We start from the raw sequence: 18,025 nt of genomic DNA, 5'->3' as shown, positions 1-18,025 counted from the left end.
ACACCCAGATCCTTTCCCATCACACCCAGATCCTTTCCCACTGGGCAGCTTTCTAGCCACTTTGTCCCCAGCCTGTGGCACTGCCTTGGGCTGTGGCTGAAGTGCAGGACTTTTCACTTTGCCTTCCTGAGCAAGCACAAGGACACAATGAGGCATTTATAAAATTCTCCATTTTGTCCTGTGGTCTGTTCTGGGAGAACATTTCAGACCACATCCAACCCAAACCTTCATATACCTAACTCCAATTGATTTGGTGCATTCTCAAGCTTTTAATTTCTTTTTTAATGTTCCTGTGTTCCACATTGTCACTGTGTGACAGCTTTGCATGACATATGGAACTGATGGTGTTTCAAAGCTCCTCACACTTGTCAGAAACTTCTTGTCTGCATGAGTCTGGAACCTGGTGGTCTTGTGTTTTGCACCCAGCAAAGTGCAGTAACATGATCCATCTGTTGGCTGCTGAATTAGCAATGAAGTAAAACAAAGCCCATGTGCAGAGGGATGTAACAGAGTACCTATAATAATGTCTGTGGCAGGAATGGTTTTCAGGGTGGTATTTTCTGAAATAAATTCTATTGTATTAATTCATCCTCCTTCAAAAGATGAATGTGTAAAATCACGTTGCTGAGGTTCCCGGGGCCTTGGACTGCCCCACCATTGGGTATCAATTTTACCTTGGTCATATCATACAGTCCAGGTTGAATCATACAAATAAGGTTGAAGACCTCTAAGATCATCAGGTCCAACCATTGATCCAGCACTGCCGACTCCACCACTAACCCATGCCCTCAATGCCACAACTACACAGTTTATGGACACTCCAGGGATGGTGATTTCTCTCTGCTGCCCTGGGCAGTGCAGTTCCAGTGCTTGCCCATCACCACATTGTGCCTGCACTGTGGCACAGTTCAGGTTCAATGGTTAAGTAGCATGAAAGGATCTTTGTTCTTCCTTATCCTAAATGGTGCTGTAAGAAAAAAAAAACACTTCTAATTGTGGTTGTAGACCTTCAGAAATCCCTCCAACATAGAGATGATCATATAAAGAGGACACTGCTGAAGCTGGAAGATGTGTATGTGTTCCAGATGTCTGTAGTTCATCGTGGGCAGGTCACTCTCCTGTGTCTTCATTTCCTTAGCCCTAAAATAGAAATTAATGTTTAACTTTCTTTCTAAATTGTCCCATGCCTCACCGTGATTAAATGTGTTGTATGTACTGAATTTATGCTATTATTATAGCATAAAATCATAGACAAAATAAAAATTAAAAGAGGGAAGCATTGCAAAACCATGTCTTTGGAGTAGAGGAGCTGGTTGGGATGTTGGAGAGTTTTATTCACCATTGCAGGTAGATGGTAACTGGTGTCACAAGCAGCTTGGGAAACACGTGCGCTCATGACTGAAAGTCCCTGGGGTAGAAGTGGCTTGACCAAATCCCAGGGTTTGTACACACCCATAAAGCATCCCATCCAGGGCAAGCTGCCTGTTTAGGTGTTCTCATTGTTTGGAAATTTGTTGTTGGGAAGATGTTATCAACCTCTCAGCACATAGTTCTCAGCAGTGTCTCAGTGGATGCCAGTCCCTTGAGGCAGAGGCTGTCTGGGTTTGCCCTCCACAGAGCCAAGCTCACTGTCAGCACTCAATTAGAGTGTACACACGATTTCTGCTGACTCAAAGCTCAAAGATACCCAATAGGGTTTTTTTGTTGAGCATCCTTGTGTAGAGAAAGCTATTTTCACCTGACCCTGGACCTTTCCAGCATTATTCCTGATAGGAAAAAATAATCCCTGTGTGCTTAGAGTCAAAACCAAAAGAAGGGACCTTTTTTCAGAGCCTGTGATCTGCTCAACCTTCCAGGAACTGAGGAACAGCAGCTCCTGTGTGTGCCTCTGTCACTGCTTCTCTTCCTTCTTGATTCTACTCTGTGGATGACCTGCTGGCAGGAGAAGCCCCTCTCTGAGGTTATCCCTGGGTTGATAAATCCACTAAACAAAAGTCCACTAAAGAGAAGAGATGGAGGCAAGCGTCTTTGGAATCACAGGGTGGAGAGCTGGGCAGGTCAGAGCCTTTCCAGGGAACAGCTGTAATGTCAAGCAGGTAAAGTTTTTGTTTGGAGAGAAAGAAGAGAAAAATAAAAGTGATGGTGTCTAGTTCCAGGAGGCAGGAGCTTTTCATGACTGTTAAATATAAAGTTTATATATAGTTCCTTCCTCTTCTCTCATCTCCTTTGCTTCCACTGTTGGATTTACTTTTCCCCTGGGTACACAGGCAGCTCTTTAGAGGGGAAAGTGGGTCTGAATAGCAGCTCCCTGGCCATAATCCTGAAATAGGACTGAAGCTGCAGCACATGGAGCAGCAATAGAGGCTTGGGAGGATGATTTCCTTGTCTGGTGGGTGTTTGGGTGGGACATGTAAGACTTTTTATGCTGCGCATTGTTGTAATTCCAGCCATGCACAGAAAAAGCTGGGCAGTGCTGGCTGAGAAAGTGCTTGTGCACCTGTACAGGGTGGGACAGGCATCCAGAGGCAGAAATAGACACCAAGCCATCCTGTTTGGGCAATTACACTCTTCCTGCCTTCTCACCACAGGCAGTGTTTCAGTGGCTAAGCCACAAAGGGAGGAATAAAGACAAATGGGTTCTCCTTTTGAAAATACCTGTACTTAAAAGAACCTCCCTCCTTGATGGCATTCACTGTGTGTCTGTTTATTCAGCCCTTGCTCACATGATAATTTACTCCTGCAGAAATGTATCTCAGCTCCACCCTGTGCTGGGACTGAGCCACTTTTGCTGGCACTGCTGGAGATCATTTACCAGGAGAAATGAGCTGTACACATCCATAATGGGACTGCCAGAGCCATACCTGCCCACAGCTGCTCCAGTGCCATCACTGCCTTCACAGTAGCTCATCTTAAATCCCAGTGGGTTTCTGACTCTGCCCTGACTTGCACTCTATGTCTCTTCAAGAGCTGTAATATTCTAGGATGTCTCTAAGTGAAAATGGGAAGAGGAGCTGTTGATTGGGAAGAGGAAAGTGCAATGCCAACCTCTGTCCCACTGCTGCCCTAATAGAAAAGATTTGTGGCTGTGGTTGAGCTGAAGCAGCAGCTGCTGTGGTGTCACTTCAGTTTTATTAATTTGGGAGTGGGGGAGTGCAAGGAACAGAAAATGCTGTGGAAGAAGGGAGAGAAGCCAGAGAGGAAGAGGCTGGCACAAGTGCCAGGATCCTTTGCTGGAGTGCATCTTATGCCTAGTGCCTTATGCTCAGCCCTCTTGCCTACCTGTTCAGTTAAGGTGAACAAAGCAAACTTCAGGATATCCTTTGCTGGGAACATAGGGGCTAACCCTTGGAAGAATCTTGTTTCTGCAGTCAGGAAAAGGGGGGGAATTATCAGTACTGAACTCTTCCAAGCACTGCATCTTGTGTATTATTGAGTAAATTGTGAACTTTTTTTGAACATTTCTGCTGCCCCTTCTCCCACTGAACGTGCTGCAGGTTTGTGTCTCGTGGATGAGGTCTCTCCTTTGTGGTGTTTTGTTGTCACAGAACCTCCCAGAACCTCCTGTTGCAGAGTACCTCAGGTTTCCATCCCACCTGGGGATGTGCCCTACTTTTGCTCACCTCAGTTCTGCCAGCCCAGGCTGGGTTCAGGAGTCTCAGCTGTCACTGGCAGGAGTCATTGCAAAAATTGATTCATGGGAAATGCCTCTAACAGGAAAATCCTTTTGACAGACCACACAGCCATCATACCCTGCATTTATTTGAGTCAATCAATGCTCTGATGCATATTTGGGTCATAAATACTCTGATATAAATTGCATTTATTCTTCTGACAGCTGTGTTCTATTACCTGTTATTTATTTGGCTCTGTTGTCCTTTCATTTTACACCTTGTGGAGCTGTCAAGTCAGCTGCTTGCCACTGACAAAGCTCACAGCTCAGAGTCTTCAAAAAATAAATCCCCCCAAAGGGATTTGAGCAGCAGAAGGATGTATACTGTTGGAAAGTCATTGGACAATCTTTTTTTTGGTTTGTTTAATTTGAAAGAGTAGCTTTGTCCATTTTGCTCAGATTCCAGAATTAGACTTGTCATTTATGATCCAGAGGTTATTGAAGCTAATAATCCTACTGATTAATATGACTTTTGAATGACACCCTGCATGTCTCAAAGTTGAATTAACCATATTTATTTGATATTTGAAATGGTGGGATGCTGACTTGGATGTTTCTAATGTTCCCTTGGAAGCTTTTTCAGTTTTGTGTCTTTTTACATCGTAAAAATGGCAGAAAATGGGCTTCAGAGATGAATGAATTGTAGTGTCCTTCCAAGAGAAAGATCAAATGGCAGTGCTCACACTGGTCTGGACGAGTCACAGTCATTTTCTGCTTCTCATTCCCAATGAACAGCCACGTATCCTTCATGCCAGGTTGTTGCACCAGCCCTGCAAGGTGCCAAGCCCTTGGTGTTAATTCAGGAAAGCACTTAATCATGGAATTGATGACTCTCAAGTACCTCATATAAGCGTGTGCTTAAGTGCCTTGTTGGAGTGGGGCCAGTGCAGATGTGCCCTTGCTGAGCAGAGATTTGTGAGCTACTGCTGGTCTAGTTTCTCTGTAAAACAGAGATGAAAACACTGCTTGGAGTTCTACTGGTAGGTTTTGTTTGCACAAGGATTTTGGGATAGATGCAGGGACTGAGTTCTATCTGTAGGGTTTATGTGTGAGTTAAACAGCAAAACTGTTCATAAAATTACTAGTGAAGAATGTGTGATATGTTGCATGTGCTGCATTTCAGGCCTTAACATTTCTCTATTATCTTGATTTATTTTACTCTAAATGTAAAAAGAGTAATCCTGAAATTAAGATCAAATATCACAGTGCAAAATACATGCACACTCACATAGATCACAAAACACAGATGCAAATGAATGTGTATTATTTATAAAGCAGCTTTGACATCTTACTATACTAAAAAAAGAGACATTTAGTTCAGCATTCTGCACATTTTTGAACTATCTTATATCATCATCTGTGAAAAATCGATTATTTGGGTCTTAACCATTTTAATTTTATATGCAAATTCCACCCACAAGAGGGTGTGTGCTCTGCTCTTGTCTTTTTTGTTTTGGTTTTTTTTTTAATCTATTCTATCCCCCCACCCCATTTTATACAATGAAAAGTAGACAGCTGGGGTTAGGCTGTGCCAAAAGCCCACAGTGCCCTCCAAGACTGCCTGATAACAAATGAGTGTCAGGACTGTGTGACCAAAGAGAGACCTCAGGGTGTTCTGGTGTCCTACCCAAATCCTTTTGGACTTGCTGAATCCCAGAGAGCCAGTTAGAGTTCATACTACACACCAATAAAATCCTTGTAATTGCCCTTATCCAATTCTCCAATGTGGACAGACAAAAGCCAGGTAAAAATCAGCTTAAAACATGGCAATTTTTGCCAAAATCCAAATTAATAAGGAATATGTTGTGTATGCCCCTTTTCAGGTGTTCTCAGGGGGTTCACAGGCCAGGTTGTTCTGAGATGGGCAGAGGAATGAACTCTGAATTGAGGTGATTTTGCAGAAGTTTCTCTGTCAGGAGCCTCATTCCTACATGACAGGAGCTCTTAGGTTAATGCTTTGGGGGTTTGGAGGGAACCAAGGGTCAACTTGAAGTCTTTCAGGTGAGGACAATCCTGGCCTGTTTGGACTTTGTAGGTTAAAACTCTTTGTTCTAGTGAGGCTGCTGCTCAGTGATGGGTTTAAATACAAGTTTAGTGATGGTGAAAGGACCTAGTGAGGAGACAGGGCTGGTGTCAGTAGGATGATAGTGGTGTTTACTGGTTTTCCTCACTGTTTCATAATTTCTTTTAAATAGGAAGGGTGAAAGAACCTCAGCTTCTGTGGCCCATTTCTCTCAGGTCTCTGCTGCAAGAGCCAACAGGAGCCCTTCCCTTGTTTTCTGTTTGCTTGAAACTCCTTCCAACCTCCACTTCACCTTCTCAGTAAGATTTAGCAGAAGCTCTTAATTTATTCTGTCCTGGTTTTGCCCATCCCTAGATCTGAGCTCAGCTGACTGTGAGGGGCTGGTGCTTTCAAGTAATATGAGTTCCATGGCCAGAGTTTCTCTGAGAATGAAAAATCTGTTTGACTAAGGAAGCACTGACATCAGAAAGCCTATTGGCCTGCACAACTCTGCAAGGCAGGGCTGCAGAATGTCTAATTATTTGGGACTGTTCTCTAGAGGATTTGGCTTGCAGAAAATTAGTCTTCCTGTTCTTGGTCTGATGTTTATTAAATGTTTCTTCCCTTTTTCTCTCCTTTCAGTTTTTATCTGTAGTTTCATGGTCGCGGCGCCGATCTTTGGTTACCTTGGTGACCGCTTCAACAGAAAGATCATTCTCAGCTGTGGCATCTTCTTTTGGTCAGCTGTCACTTTTTCAAGCTCCTTCATCACTGAACAGGTAAGATCTTTGCAAAGACACTTTGCAGGTTGTCCTGAAAAGATGGACAATATATTCCTAAATAACTCCCCATTGCAGTGTGCTCAAGGGGAACACATCCCTCCAGTGTGTATTTAACATTTAGCATGTTGTATTATCTGACCTTTTGTGGGAGAAGTGTGCTCTGTGTAACTGTGTTTGCTTAACTGTGAAAGCTGTCACCCTTTGATTGTGCATATTCATAAAAAGGAACAGATGAAGCATATCTAAGCAAGAGTTTCTGTTGACATAAGGGCTTTGTTTTGAGGGAGATCCTAAAGAAGCTTTAAAAGGCTTTACAAAAGTCTTGGGAAAATGAATCTATGGCTACACAGTGGTTCTTTTGTCTTCTGATATGTAACTGAAGCCATTGGATTTTGTTGGAAAGTCTGCTCGTGGTATGTGGAATGACAAAATGCATCCAGCAGTGGTTTTACAGATGCACTTTGGTTTCTGTCCACCAAGGCAGAGAAAGTGGATGATAACACAGAGATCAGACACAGTTTCAGCTCCTTTAACACTTGTCAATGGATTTATCTGGGGAAACTGGTGATGGAGTTGTCAGGCTCACCTAATTTTGTCAAGCTCTGCATCCCTCTCTTGCTCCCAGGACAGCTGCAGTGCCCCATTCTGAGCACTCCTCACTGCATTCATTTTCTTGTCAGAGGCATTTGGAGGAAACAATGATCTGGCAGTTTCTGGGGGGAAATATCCTCTTGTTTAAATCAAATTATAGCAGAGATTTAATTGCTGCAGGTGGCAACATTCCTGCAGAGACAAATCACAGCTCCTGGCATCATCAGACTGGTTTCCCCAGGGGAGGCAGGGGCATTCCTCATCCTTTCAGTCCAGCTGCGTTCCAGAGATTGCAGCATTGTGGTCACGCCTAAAGAATGACAGCCAGGGACTAAACCTCTCCACCCTTCTCCATCCTGCCCACCCACATGCTCTTCAGTCTTTAAAAAAAGAGAGTTTCCACTTAAAGCAGGCAGTGGCACTCATGTCAGTGGGGCTTTCACCAGGATTGGTTGTTGCTGCATTTCTAAAGCAAAATGCATGTGGCCAAATGTGGAAGCCTTTAACTCAGGAAATTGTTCTGGGTTACCCTTGGCCAGGAAGCACCTTTACCAGAGAAAGAATGTCTCTCATCTAAAATAAAGAAGGATTTTTTTTTTGTTTTCTCTTTAATTTTTTTCCTTTAAATGTTTCTCATAACATTCTGCAAAAGCAGCTTTGATCAGAGCCCAAAGGCAGAAGCATTTTAGAGAGAACCAGTGACCTTCTTATAAACACTTCCTGTGTTACAGACATGTATTTATGCTTAGGTTCTCATTGATCTCCCTGCAACTGGGTCCCACAGCTGGAAGTAGGAGAACACTGGAACTGGACTGATGTTTTCAGACTTGAATTGCAGTTTAAGGATTTGGAGCTTATTAGCTGAAGTAGTTCAGGGATTAATATTTATATAGTTATACACAGGGGCTCAGGGTGGCAGTAGCATATGTTTGCAATCCAAACCCCAATGTTTTGGAAGTCATAAGAGAGACAAGATCAAAATAGCCAGACCTGTTTTAAGTCATGCTGGATATGCATCAGTACTAACTCTGGACTCCAAAGACCATCTTGACAAAAACCACCGTGATACTTAGAAAAATCCCCTGTCCTGATTTTCCTGCAATCCTCAACTCCAGCAGAAGACTTTGCTATTAATCCAGAGTTCTCATGCCCAGCTCCTGTTACTGGCTCCAGGAGGTAATGGAAAACGTTGCAGCTGCTGTAAGGATGTTCTCTACCCAGTGGCTGCAGCAGCTGAGCAAGGTCCTAAGAATAATCCAGCTTTCCATGTTATTTCTCCCACTTTGGTGCCATGTTGGAGCCCTGATCCCTAATTGGGAAGACATGCCACATTGAACAAGGTGAATTCCTGACATGCTAAAAGGGTCAGAGAGGAGCTTTTTCTTTTTTTTTTTTTTTCACATGTAGGCATTTTTCCTGATCTTTGTTGTCTAGGATTCATTTGAGGAGTAAAATGTTGCTCTTTCTCTCAACATTTTTTTTCCTTTTAAGACAGTATATGTATTTGTTGGGAAGGAGGACAGGGAGCTGAAATATCAGAAATTCTTTGCTGGCACAAATAAAAGCAGTAGTAAAACTACTGTGAGCAGAGAAGTTCTCACATCCAAGCTGATAAGAGAACTCAGGGCTGGAAGGAGCAAGTTGACACAGGCTGAGCCTGCTAGAGAACTCCTTTATGTGGCAGCACCAAAAACCCTGAATTAGGTGAGGAAGAGCAGTCTTTCAGGAGGAATAGCAGAACCCCTGTCCTCAGGGATTGCCTTTCTTCACATTTTGATGGAGCCTAGTGCCTCATGCATCCTGTCTCTGTGTAATTAAATAGAATGCACAGCACACAGCTGAAATCTGGAGTGCAAATGGAAAGAGACAGCTTAACAAAGGCCAAAAGCAGCTACAGAGCTGGTGAACTCTGAAGGCACCCAGTTTGTAAAGCTCTTTGGTACTGTGTCAGTTCCTGGCTAAAATTTGAACATCTAAAGGAAGCCATGAAAAATGCTGTCGTTTGGGTCAATGGCTAGATTATTGTGCAAACAAATTTACAGAGAGAGGCATGTTCATTCTTATTTGTGTGCTACTGTCCTGCCACAGCTTCATCTGCTGAGCATGATGCCCTGTGGTCTGGGCTGTCCCTGGGGTCAGCTGTGTCCCCCCAATTCCTGTGTCCCCAGCCCTTCTCTGGGGGCTGAGGAGCAGAACAGACCTTGGCTCTGCGTAACCCTTGCTCAGCAATGAAAACATCCCTGTGTTATCAGCTCTCTTCTCAGCACAAATCTAAAACATGGTCCCATCCCAGCTACTGGGAAGAAAATTAACTCTGTCCCAGCCAAAAATTAACCCAAATTAACTCTGTCCCAGCACAAAGGGATTGGAGTGCAGTAAACAGCTCATCTAAGATACTGTCTAAATGCTATTTTATTCTGCTTGGGTTAAAAAAAGTAACTGAAAATTAGCAGATAAATCAGGAATTGGATACATGGCCATGCAGACAGTTGTTAGAGAGCTCTGCCTTTTTAAAATATCATTAGTTATTTATTATCAAGTATCTCTGGGTTCCTAAAATGGAATAATAACTGTCAAATAAATGTAGAATTAATGTCTTATCTGCTGGTAAGTACTAAATAATTAGATAATAGACTCTCACAATGAAAAAGAAAATTGAACCAAAATTTGGAGGTAGTTCCAGTGCATATAGGGGGTGATAGAAAAGAGCAATGCATGAATTCCACACATAGCAAAATAGAAACAGGATAACTCATGCTTAAAAGCTTGGTTATTGTTCATGAGATCTTAAATTAATTTTGAAACAAATCATAGTAAGAAACCAAATAAATACTGTATCACAGATTGATTCCATAAATACACCTGTTTCCATGGATAAAAATAGCTAATGATAAATTTAACTCAAGAAAATCACTAGAAGTAGTAAGACTGAGATAACATTGATAAGCTCACTTTTTAATGTTGTTTACTGATTTATGTTAGTACAAAATTTCTCTATGGAAGGATAACACATGAGGCCTCCTCTGCTTTGGTACTTGCATATTTCTCCTCTGTAACACTGTTTAGCACTTGCTAAAATAAAAGTTCCATTAAGAAATCATTAACAAACTTGTTCAATGATCTAAAATTATGTAAAGTTGGTACATCTCTAGACATATCTCTAGATTACCTCCATTTATAGAAGCTTCAATAAATAATCTATGTATCTTAATTTTTATTTTCTGAGTACAAAAACACCTGCTTAGAGATTTCCTCCCTTTAAACCTGACTTTAAATCAGGTCTGCACCTACCAGCACAACTTTTGGCACTTTCAGCTGTAAAACCCTTTCTTGTGTTGTTTTTGGCTTTTGCCAGGCATTTGGGGAAAACACTTGCTGGTTGTTGGTTCATGAACTGTAATAAAGCAACAAAAAATCAGTAGGCTTTTGTGTGGTATAGAGTCATATCCCAAAGTAATGCACCAAGGGCACAATCTTCATAGAGTTTCTTTACCTGGATATGTTTCCCACCACACAAAAAGCTAAATATATGTTTGTCTTCCTCTGTATCAATATAAACTCTGATTTACTAAGTAACCAGTTTATTTCCCTGGGTAGCATTTTGATGAGCACAGTGCCTGATTGCATGTGGTGGCTGATCACCCTGAGGTGGTTTATATTCCAAGATGTCATTGGGAAGGGTCTGTAATCCCAACTGCACCATTTCTCTCTTTCTGAACAGCTTAATATGAAGCAACCTGGTTACCAGGAGTGATCATCAGGAGAGTTATCAGGAGAGTTTGTTTCTGGCTGCTTGGATCTCCACATCTATTGGTCATGATAAATGTTCTCAGCTGGTTTGTCTGAGCAGCAGATTGTCTTAGGTGAGCCCAGGGGTTTGGTGCTAAACTTCCTGCCCCTCTCAGCACAGCCCTCTGGGACACCAGGATCCCTCTCCCTCATGGGCAGACACCTCTATCTTAAAGCAAGAAAGAGCTTGGAGGTGAACATTTGCAGGCTGTTCTCTAGTCTTCTGAAATACTGCTATGTCCATGTAAATATCTTGAATAAAGCATATTCCTGTGTAAAGGGCGTGCTGGCTTACAAATGAGCCAAGGCTTCTGCTCCATCAGGCTGGGAGACCAGGAGTCCTCAAAAGCAGCCAGGGCAGGCTGTGGTAATGGGGGTTGGCTGGGAGACACCAGCCAGAAAATTGGGAAATGGGAAAGCAAAGCATTGACAAAGTAAACCAGGAATGTGCTTGTGAATTCTCCACTTCTTGGGGTAAATATTTCTGTTCAGACTTTGATATAGCTGACATGATAAAACCTTTTTGCTCCCACTGCAATTTACCTCTGGATAGGTATTTCTCTTAGTGTTGTTTTCTTTTCCTTTTATTTTGATTTATCTCTGGAAGAGGAAGCAAATTGTCCACGGTGGAGTTCCAGTTAGTCTGCAGTGCTTGCTCAAGTCCTGTCTTTCAGACTTGCCAGAGGTATTTTTATTTCCAAAACTTGTCTTTCAAGGAGTTTCTAAAAGAGAAGCAACAAATTGTGTGCAGTATGGAACAAATGGTTGGCTGGGTTAATTTTAAAAACATAAATATAATCCAACCACCCCCTACAGATGATGATTCACTATAGGAAAAAAAAAATCCTTTCGTTTTAAGTGCTCCAGCAGAAGTTGTAATATAAAACATACAGCTCCTGTGCCTGTGGTTCCACTGTGCTAGATAAATACACAGCCTGAAAAACATAAACAAAACTGAAATCCCCAAGCCAACATTTTAATGTAAGGAGACTGAGTGTTGTCTTTGAAGTCCCCCTGAATTACTGGAATGTTTATATCCTACTGTTCCGGCCTGTTATTTTTGAGCAGAGCTCTCTTGTAGGAAAAAGGCCAAAGGGATTCTCCCAGCAGCTTTGGGCAGGCAGCTGTGCATGCATCCAGTCCCTTCCCTCACAGGCACTTCCCAGCAGCCCCGTGGCTGTCACACAGGTGATGCTGGAGCACTAAAGAGGGGCATGGCCAGAGCTCCTGGCTGGCTCTGCTGTGTTTGCCAGCTCTGATGTGGCACAGGAGCCCTGCAGACAAGCAAGTGCTGTTGACATTGGGATTTCTGCACACTTGGCCTTTGCTAGAAATGCTCCCTGCTGTGGACTCTGTTACCAGCATCAGGTGGGTGCTGGTGCTCCCTGTGTGGGTGGTGTCAGCTCCAAAATCCCTCCCAGGTGCAGCTCTGCCCCTTTGTGCTGCCCCAGTGCCCCTGCACCACAAGATGCCCTCAGCCTCCTGCGTGGCCTCTGCTCTCTGAAGTGAGATGTGGCAGTCCCTGCATGTCCTCTCCTTCCAGCTGGCAGAGCTCCCTCCTCTGCAAGGGGCACTGGGCTCACTGGGCGCCAGGTGCAGGAGGTGCTGGGCTAAGGTGGCTCAGAAGTCCCAGTAAGAGAGGGAAAGGATAAGGGCTCTCATCTCTGCTTTACACTGCAGAGTGGAATTCTGTGTGGACTGATTCTGCCCCACTGGCCCTCTCTTGTATGTCTGAGAGGTAATTTAAAGAGAGATAGTTCCCACAGGCCCTTTTAGAATTATAGAATTGTTAAGGCTGGAAAAGACCTCTGAGATCATGGAGTCCAGCCATTAACCCAGCATCACCATGTGGAAATTGAAAAGCACCATTTTTTAACCCCTCACCAGCAAGAAGGCACCTGCTGTTCCTTCCAAGTGGTCTTCCCAGTGCTCTTGTATGTGTTACTATCTCACACCTTTTAATATGGATTGTATGAGGTGTACTGTAGTAAAAAATACACTATTAGTTATTCCTTTAATAATGGAGCATTGACTGAGCTGGTCTTAAAGTATTCTGGGTATCTGTCAAGTCTGCTATCATCTTCAGCACAGCTGATCCCAAATATTGTATGAGAAACTGTTTTTCTGTAAGAACATCTTCTCTTGCACAGACAAGTGCAATGATTTGAACTCTTCAATCTTGGGTCCTCACTGCTCCCTCAGATTTTGCTAACCAAGGATGGAAGCATTGGGAAAAGATTTATATAAATGAAATAGTTGTAGAGTGCAGAATTACTGTCATGTGTTTGTCTCCTGGTCATTTTATGTTCTTACCTTGTCCCTTTGTACCTGTCACTCTTCCAAGGGAAACTATAAATGAAAACTAGATTAAGGTGTTCTCAGAGCATCAGACCCAGAAAAGCCAATCTGTGAGAGCAGGCAGCTTTTCAAAGGTGTTATCAGAAATTGAAGTGTATTTTCTGCTCAGTGTTGGGGTTTTTCCATCCAGTATCTGTGTCCATGTACCTGTGAAGCATTTGGGAAGAGTTATTGACAACACAGCTGGTGGTGGCTGCCAGGAGAGACACGGCACAGTTCCACAGCCTACTCAGAAAGCTTATTCCTGTGATGAGGAAAATGAGCCTCGAGTAACTATCATAAGGAATATCTCTACCACACATTGCATTTCCCATCTGCAGGTGTCTAGAACAGGAATGGTTTTGCTCTCCCTTCTGGGACCTGAGAGCAGCCGAGATGCACCCCCCAGGTGGGGTCAGTCTGGCACCATGTCCTATTCAAATTTCTCAAATCACCCCAGCTGTGTGCAGCTATGTGTCCACAAATGTGCTTCCTGCACCTCCTTTTAGGTCATTAATTGGTCTGAAATCACACAGTATCTGAATCAAACACTGTGGGTATGAAAGAAGAGATGTTTCCATTGCTTAGCATCAGAACTCGCTCGCTGTGTGCTGCAGCAGAGGCTGTGATTCCAGTTCAGTGGAATGAGGACAGGTACTGGCACTGAGATGTCAGAGCTGCCCCTCAGAGCTCAGGCATTTTCTGGAGCAGGTGGACAGAGGTTTGTGCTGGGAGAGCCCCAGGAACAGGCTCAGAGCTCAGTGCTGGTGTGCACAGGGTCTCAGTGAGGGCCCTCTGTAATTGCCTGTCCTGTTTCAGAGCACTCTTTGTTATCTGGGTTACTGGAGGATGTTGAAACCATTATCACAGGGTCTGTGATTGTGGCTCTGATTCAGCTCCTTCTTTAGAAGTCTGTGGGAACCTTTTGTGTGTCTGTGGCAATTGAGTCAGACCCTACATCAGCACACATTTGGTGCTGTTTCACTGGATCATGGAAATGCTTAGAGACAGCGGCATGGTGCATGAAAGATTTTTGCAGGCCAAAGACCTTTACAGGTTTGTCCCATTTTTTTGCAGAAAGCTGAATTTATAGTATCTGGGTTGAAGAGTAGGAGAGTTAATCTGCTGTGTCAGCTGATGGATGGTGTGGGAGCAATGCCTGCCTGTAACATTCCACCTGTCCTGCTTTTGTTGTGCCTGAGCAGGAAATCTCACCTGGGCCAGTTATTTGCTAAGGAGGCAGAGGGAAGAAGGCATGATTGTTTTATTTCCAGGCTGTGTGTGTCTTGGAAATATTCCTTCTTCTTGTGTTGTCTGTTAAAATGTATATTCTGCTTGTCATGCTGCAGCAGAGGCCTAACCCCAGGCCATGCTGATGGAACACAAATGATGTCTTATTTCTTAACTCTGTGTAAGTGGAAATCTCTATAATGCTTTAGCATTATGTTTTATAAGTAATTATGACAGTATCTTAAGCTCAACCTTGTTCAAAACATTGAAGGAATGGAAGAAAGGGAAAATATTCCTTAAATAGACTGGGGTTTAATCAGTTGGTGTGAAAAAAATAAAATTTAAAAAAAAAAACAAACAGTAATGCTGCATGTGAGTTTCCCAGCAAATGTTAAAATATAAAGGAATTGTTAAATTTCCTATCAGCCTGGCAGGATCCTTGCAGTGGTGCTGTGGCCTGAGGGACACAACATCATTCCTGGTGTGGGGTCCATGGCTGCATGCTGGGCTTCCACAGCGGGTGCCTGGCTTGCTCAGACGAGTTGAGAAGGCAAAGCAAGTCACTGCTGCAGTGCCTGGGTGGCCCTGTTAGTTTGGGAATGAGTTCCCAACTAGCTGTGTTCTGAGGGTACAGGGAGGGTGCCAAGTTGGTGGTGTGGAAGGAGTGCCTTCATGATCCACTGGGATGGTCAGATATGGGTCTGGAGAAATGTTACCATTTTTGAAGGCTGTAAACTGATGTGTGTTCAGCATGGATATATGTGAGACAGTTTAAGGATGGTGTTCTTGGAGCTTCTGCCTTGGGAGGAAGCACAATGCTTCAGCTGAGTTTGGTTAATGATGCCTCACAAAGAAAACAATCCATTCATCCCAGGTTTAGGCTCATTAGGAGGCCTGGAAACAAATCTAAACTTTCCATTAGCAGGATGGTTCTTGAAGGTTGTGTGTATTGTCCTGAAAAACAGGATGCAGGAGAGAAAGAATGTGTTATTCAGGCTCTGGCTTCTGTTCAGATGCAAAAGTATGGATTTGAGCCTTTCTTTGGTTGAGCTCCTGCTTGCCTGCTGATCCAAATGCATCAGTCACTCTTTGGGAAGTGTAAGTGCTGCCTCAATGGCCACACAGCCTTGGCCTCCTGGGTTGTGCATAAAGGCTGAGAAAAGGACCATTATGTTCTAAGTCATGTGCAAATAGTGGGAAAAAGGGAAATGTTTTACAGTACCAGGTGCTAAATTAGTCTTTTGAAGTGTTGACATTTCTTTTAAATGTATAAAGTTCCCAGGCTACACAAAACACTGCATTTGCAATTCAGATAAGTCAAATTAGAGTACTAATCTCAACCCTCCTTGATAGATTTTGAGCTGGAAATCCCTGGCAGTGGTGATGATCATCAAATCTGAAAACATGAGTGATGAAGCCTCATGAGAAGATAGTCACAAAACATCCAAATGTGTTTAGTGTGGTTTAATAGGCTGTCATTTTGTCAGATAGGCTGGATTTAAAGAATGAAATTAAGCTACAGCACGACAAAACCTTGTCAATTAATAACACTTCAAAAAGGAACATGACAACTGTTCAAGGAAGATCATGAATAAGAAGCAACTCCAAAGTAGAAGGAATTGGTGGGTGCACCACTTTCTCTCTGGAAATCCGATGCTAGAAGAGAGGCATCTCTCAGATATGGGCCAAACATAATGCAAGCTCAGCCTTCTGCAGGGTTCTTGGAGGTCTCTGGATCTTGATTGAGTCAGCAAGCCCAGGGAAGCGTGAAAAGAGAAAGTAGGAGCAAAAATCAGAGTTTGGAATGATTTCAATGGCTCTTCAGCAAAGTTGCTGCAAGAGCTGACCTGCTGGTGTACTTGACTTTTAGCATATGCAAAGCAAAATATGCCAAGAATCAGTAGAACCAACAGTATGGGAAAAGTTGCAGGGACTGTAACTTTGTGCTAATTTCATTTAAACCTTGAGGGATTCCCTTAAAATGTGTCCTTCATGCACTCTCAGACCTTGTTCTACACTTGAAAACGTGTCCAGTGGAGGCAAAGTGTTCTCACCTGGGTGTCTCAGTCAGTTGGATGAAGCTTTTTTCAAAGGATGCTGAGAAACTGAGAAAACTGTTTCTGCCATGGTTTCAGGGATAGGGACATGGGGTTGTGCTCTCCAAGAATCTCCAATCCAACCTGATGGATTTGACTAAATTTTTGCTTAAGAATTGATCCAAACTAAGGAGTTTGAGCCAAGATGGCCCATCATGTTAAAGAGGCTGGATCTCACACATTTCTCTAGACATCACTGGAGGTGCAGATGTTGTTAGTGCTAGGTACCAATGCCTCAAAATGTTTCTTCTGAAAAATGTGGCATCTCTTTGTTGCTTGGATTTAGGCTTTGCTTGTGGCTCATCTGTGGCTGGGCCACAGTAGCCCATTACTGCCTGTGAATATCCTTTGGTTCAGTGAATGCCACCCCATATTCCAGCTGCATTTGGCAACCTGAGTCTGTCAAAAACCTTGCAGTGTTTCCACAGTTGCAAAAATACATTGTATTTTTTTCAGTCCCTATTTTAGTGATTATGGCTGTGTTTGCACATCTCAGGAAGGAAACTGTGATAGTGCCTAATGCCAGAGATATTGGAGGCAAGTGCTGGTGTGTCCCACCTGACAGATCTGGAACAAAAAGCAGCCATTTGCTTCCAACCCAGAACTATCAGTGTTCTTAGGGGAACACTTTTGGAAGATACATTCTGGTGTAATGGTTTTGTAACAGGGACAAATGATCACTATTTCAGCCATGTGAAGGGCCATGGACTCCTCTGGGCCTTACACCAGAGCCAAGGATGAAAAGAAATGTTTTAACTGTCTTCTACCAGGCTCTGGGAACATGGGGCTCTTTATGAACCCTGTGATTTATTTGAACATCAGCCTTTTTCTTTAGGTCTATTTTACAGCAACATTGCATCTGCTGGATGGGGTTTGGTGTGTGAGTAACCTGGTACCTCCCTCCTAATTTCATCCCAGGTCCCTGTCATTAATCCAATATTAATGACCAAGAAACTAAACTGAGGCGAATGTAAATCCCACCATTTGCATGTTGTAGTATTTTTACCATGGGCAGGTCAATCAAATGAAAAGCCCTTCAGTTAGGGAGCTGAAATGCTGCTTTGTCTTTACTCAGTTTATTGTCAGGACCTGGTGGTGCTGCTTCATCACCCAGTGTCTTGTAATTACACTCTCTAATGGGATGGAGAATGGGAATTGGGCTTGCTTTGGTTTTTTGGTTTTCTTTTGTGCTGCCCAAAAATGACTGAAAAGCATCAGAGGATTCCCTCAGGAGTGCCACAGCTTTGGAAGGAGGAGAGTGATGGGAATCTGGATTTCAGACACTGAAATTTTAGTGTTGAAAGGGATTTTCACATTCAGTATTTGAAAATAGCTCAGAAAACCTTGCCACAGGTTTTTGTCCCTGTGAAGCACAAAGCAGCTCTGTGGAAGAAGGGCTGTGGGAGTTTTGCTACTTCCAAGGTCCTTTGGGTTTGTTTTTATCTCTGGAACATTTAATTGGGTGTTTCACCTTAGAACTTCCTTGTAGGTTTGCAGTTGTTAAACACTTTAGTTGCTGATTGAAGGG

General features: G+C 43.2%; 1 protein-coding gene across 1 annotated transcript in view; it reads left to right on the top strand.

Annotated features, from left to right (window-relative positions):
* Positions 1-18,025, top strand: part of LOC136565198 (sphingosine-1-phosphate transporter SPNS2-like) — a 136,740-nt gene that overhangs the window by 56,274 nt on the left and 62,441 nt on the right. The window contains exon 3 of the mRNA XM_066563676.1: positions 6,315-6,451. Within this exon, the coding sequence (XP_066419773.1) occupies positions 6,315-6,451 (137 nt within the window). The remainder of the gene's footprint in view (positions 1-6,314; positions 6,452-18,025) is intronic.

The sequence above is a fragment of the Molothrus aeneus genome, chromosome 20, assembly GCF_037042795.1.
Source record: "Molothrus aeneus isolate 106 chromosome 20, BPBGC_Maene_1.0, whole genome shotgun sequence".
In the NCBI taxonomy this organism is placed as follows: domain Eukaryota; kingdom Metazoa; phylum Chordata; class Aves; order Passeriformes; family Icteridae; genus Molothrus; species Molothrus aeneus.
The sequence above is the reverse complement of the archived record's forward strand: the minus strand, read 5'-3'. Positions and strand labels throughout refer to the sequence as shown.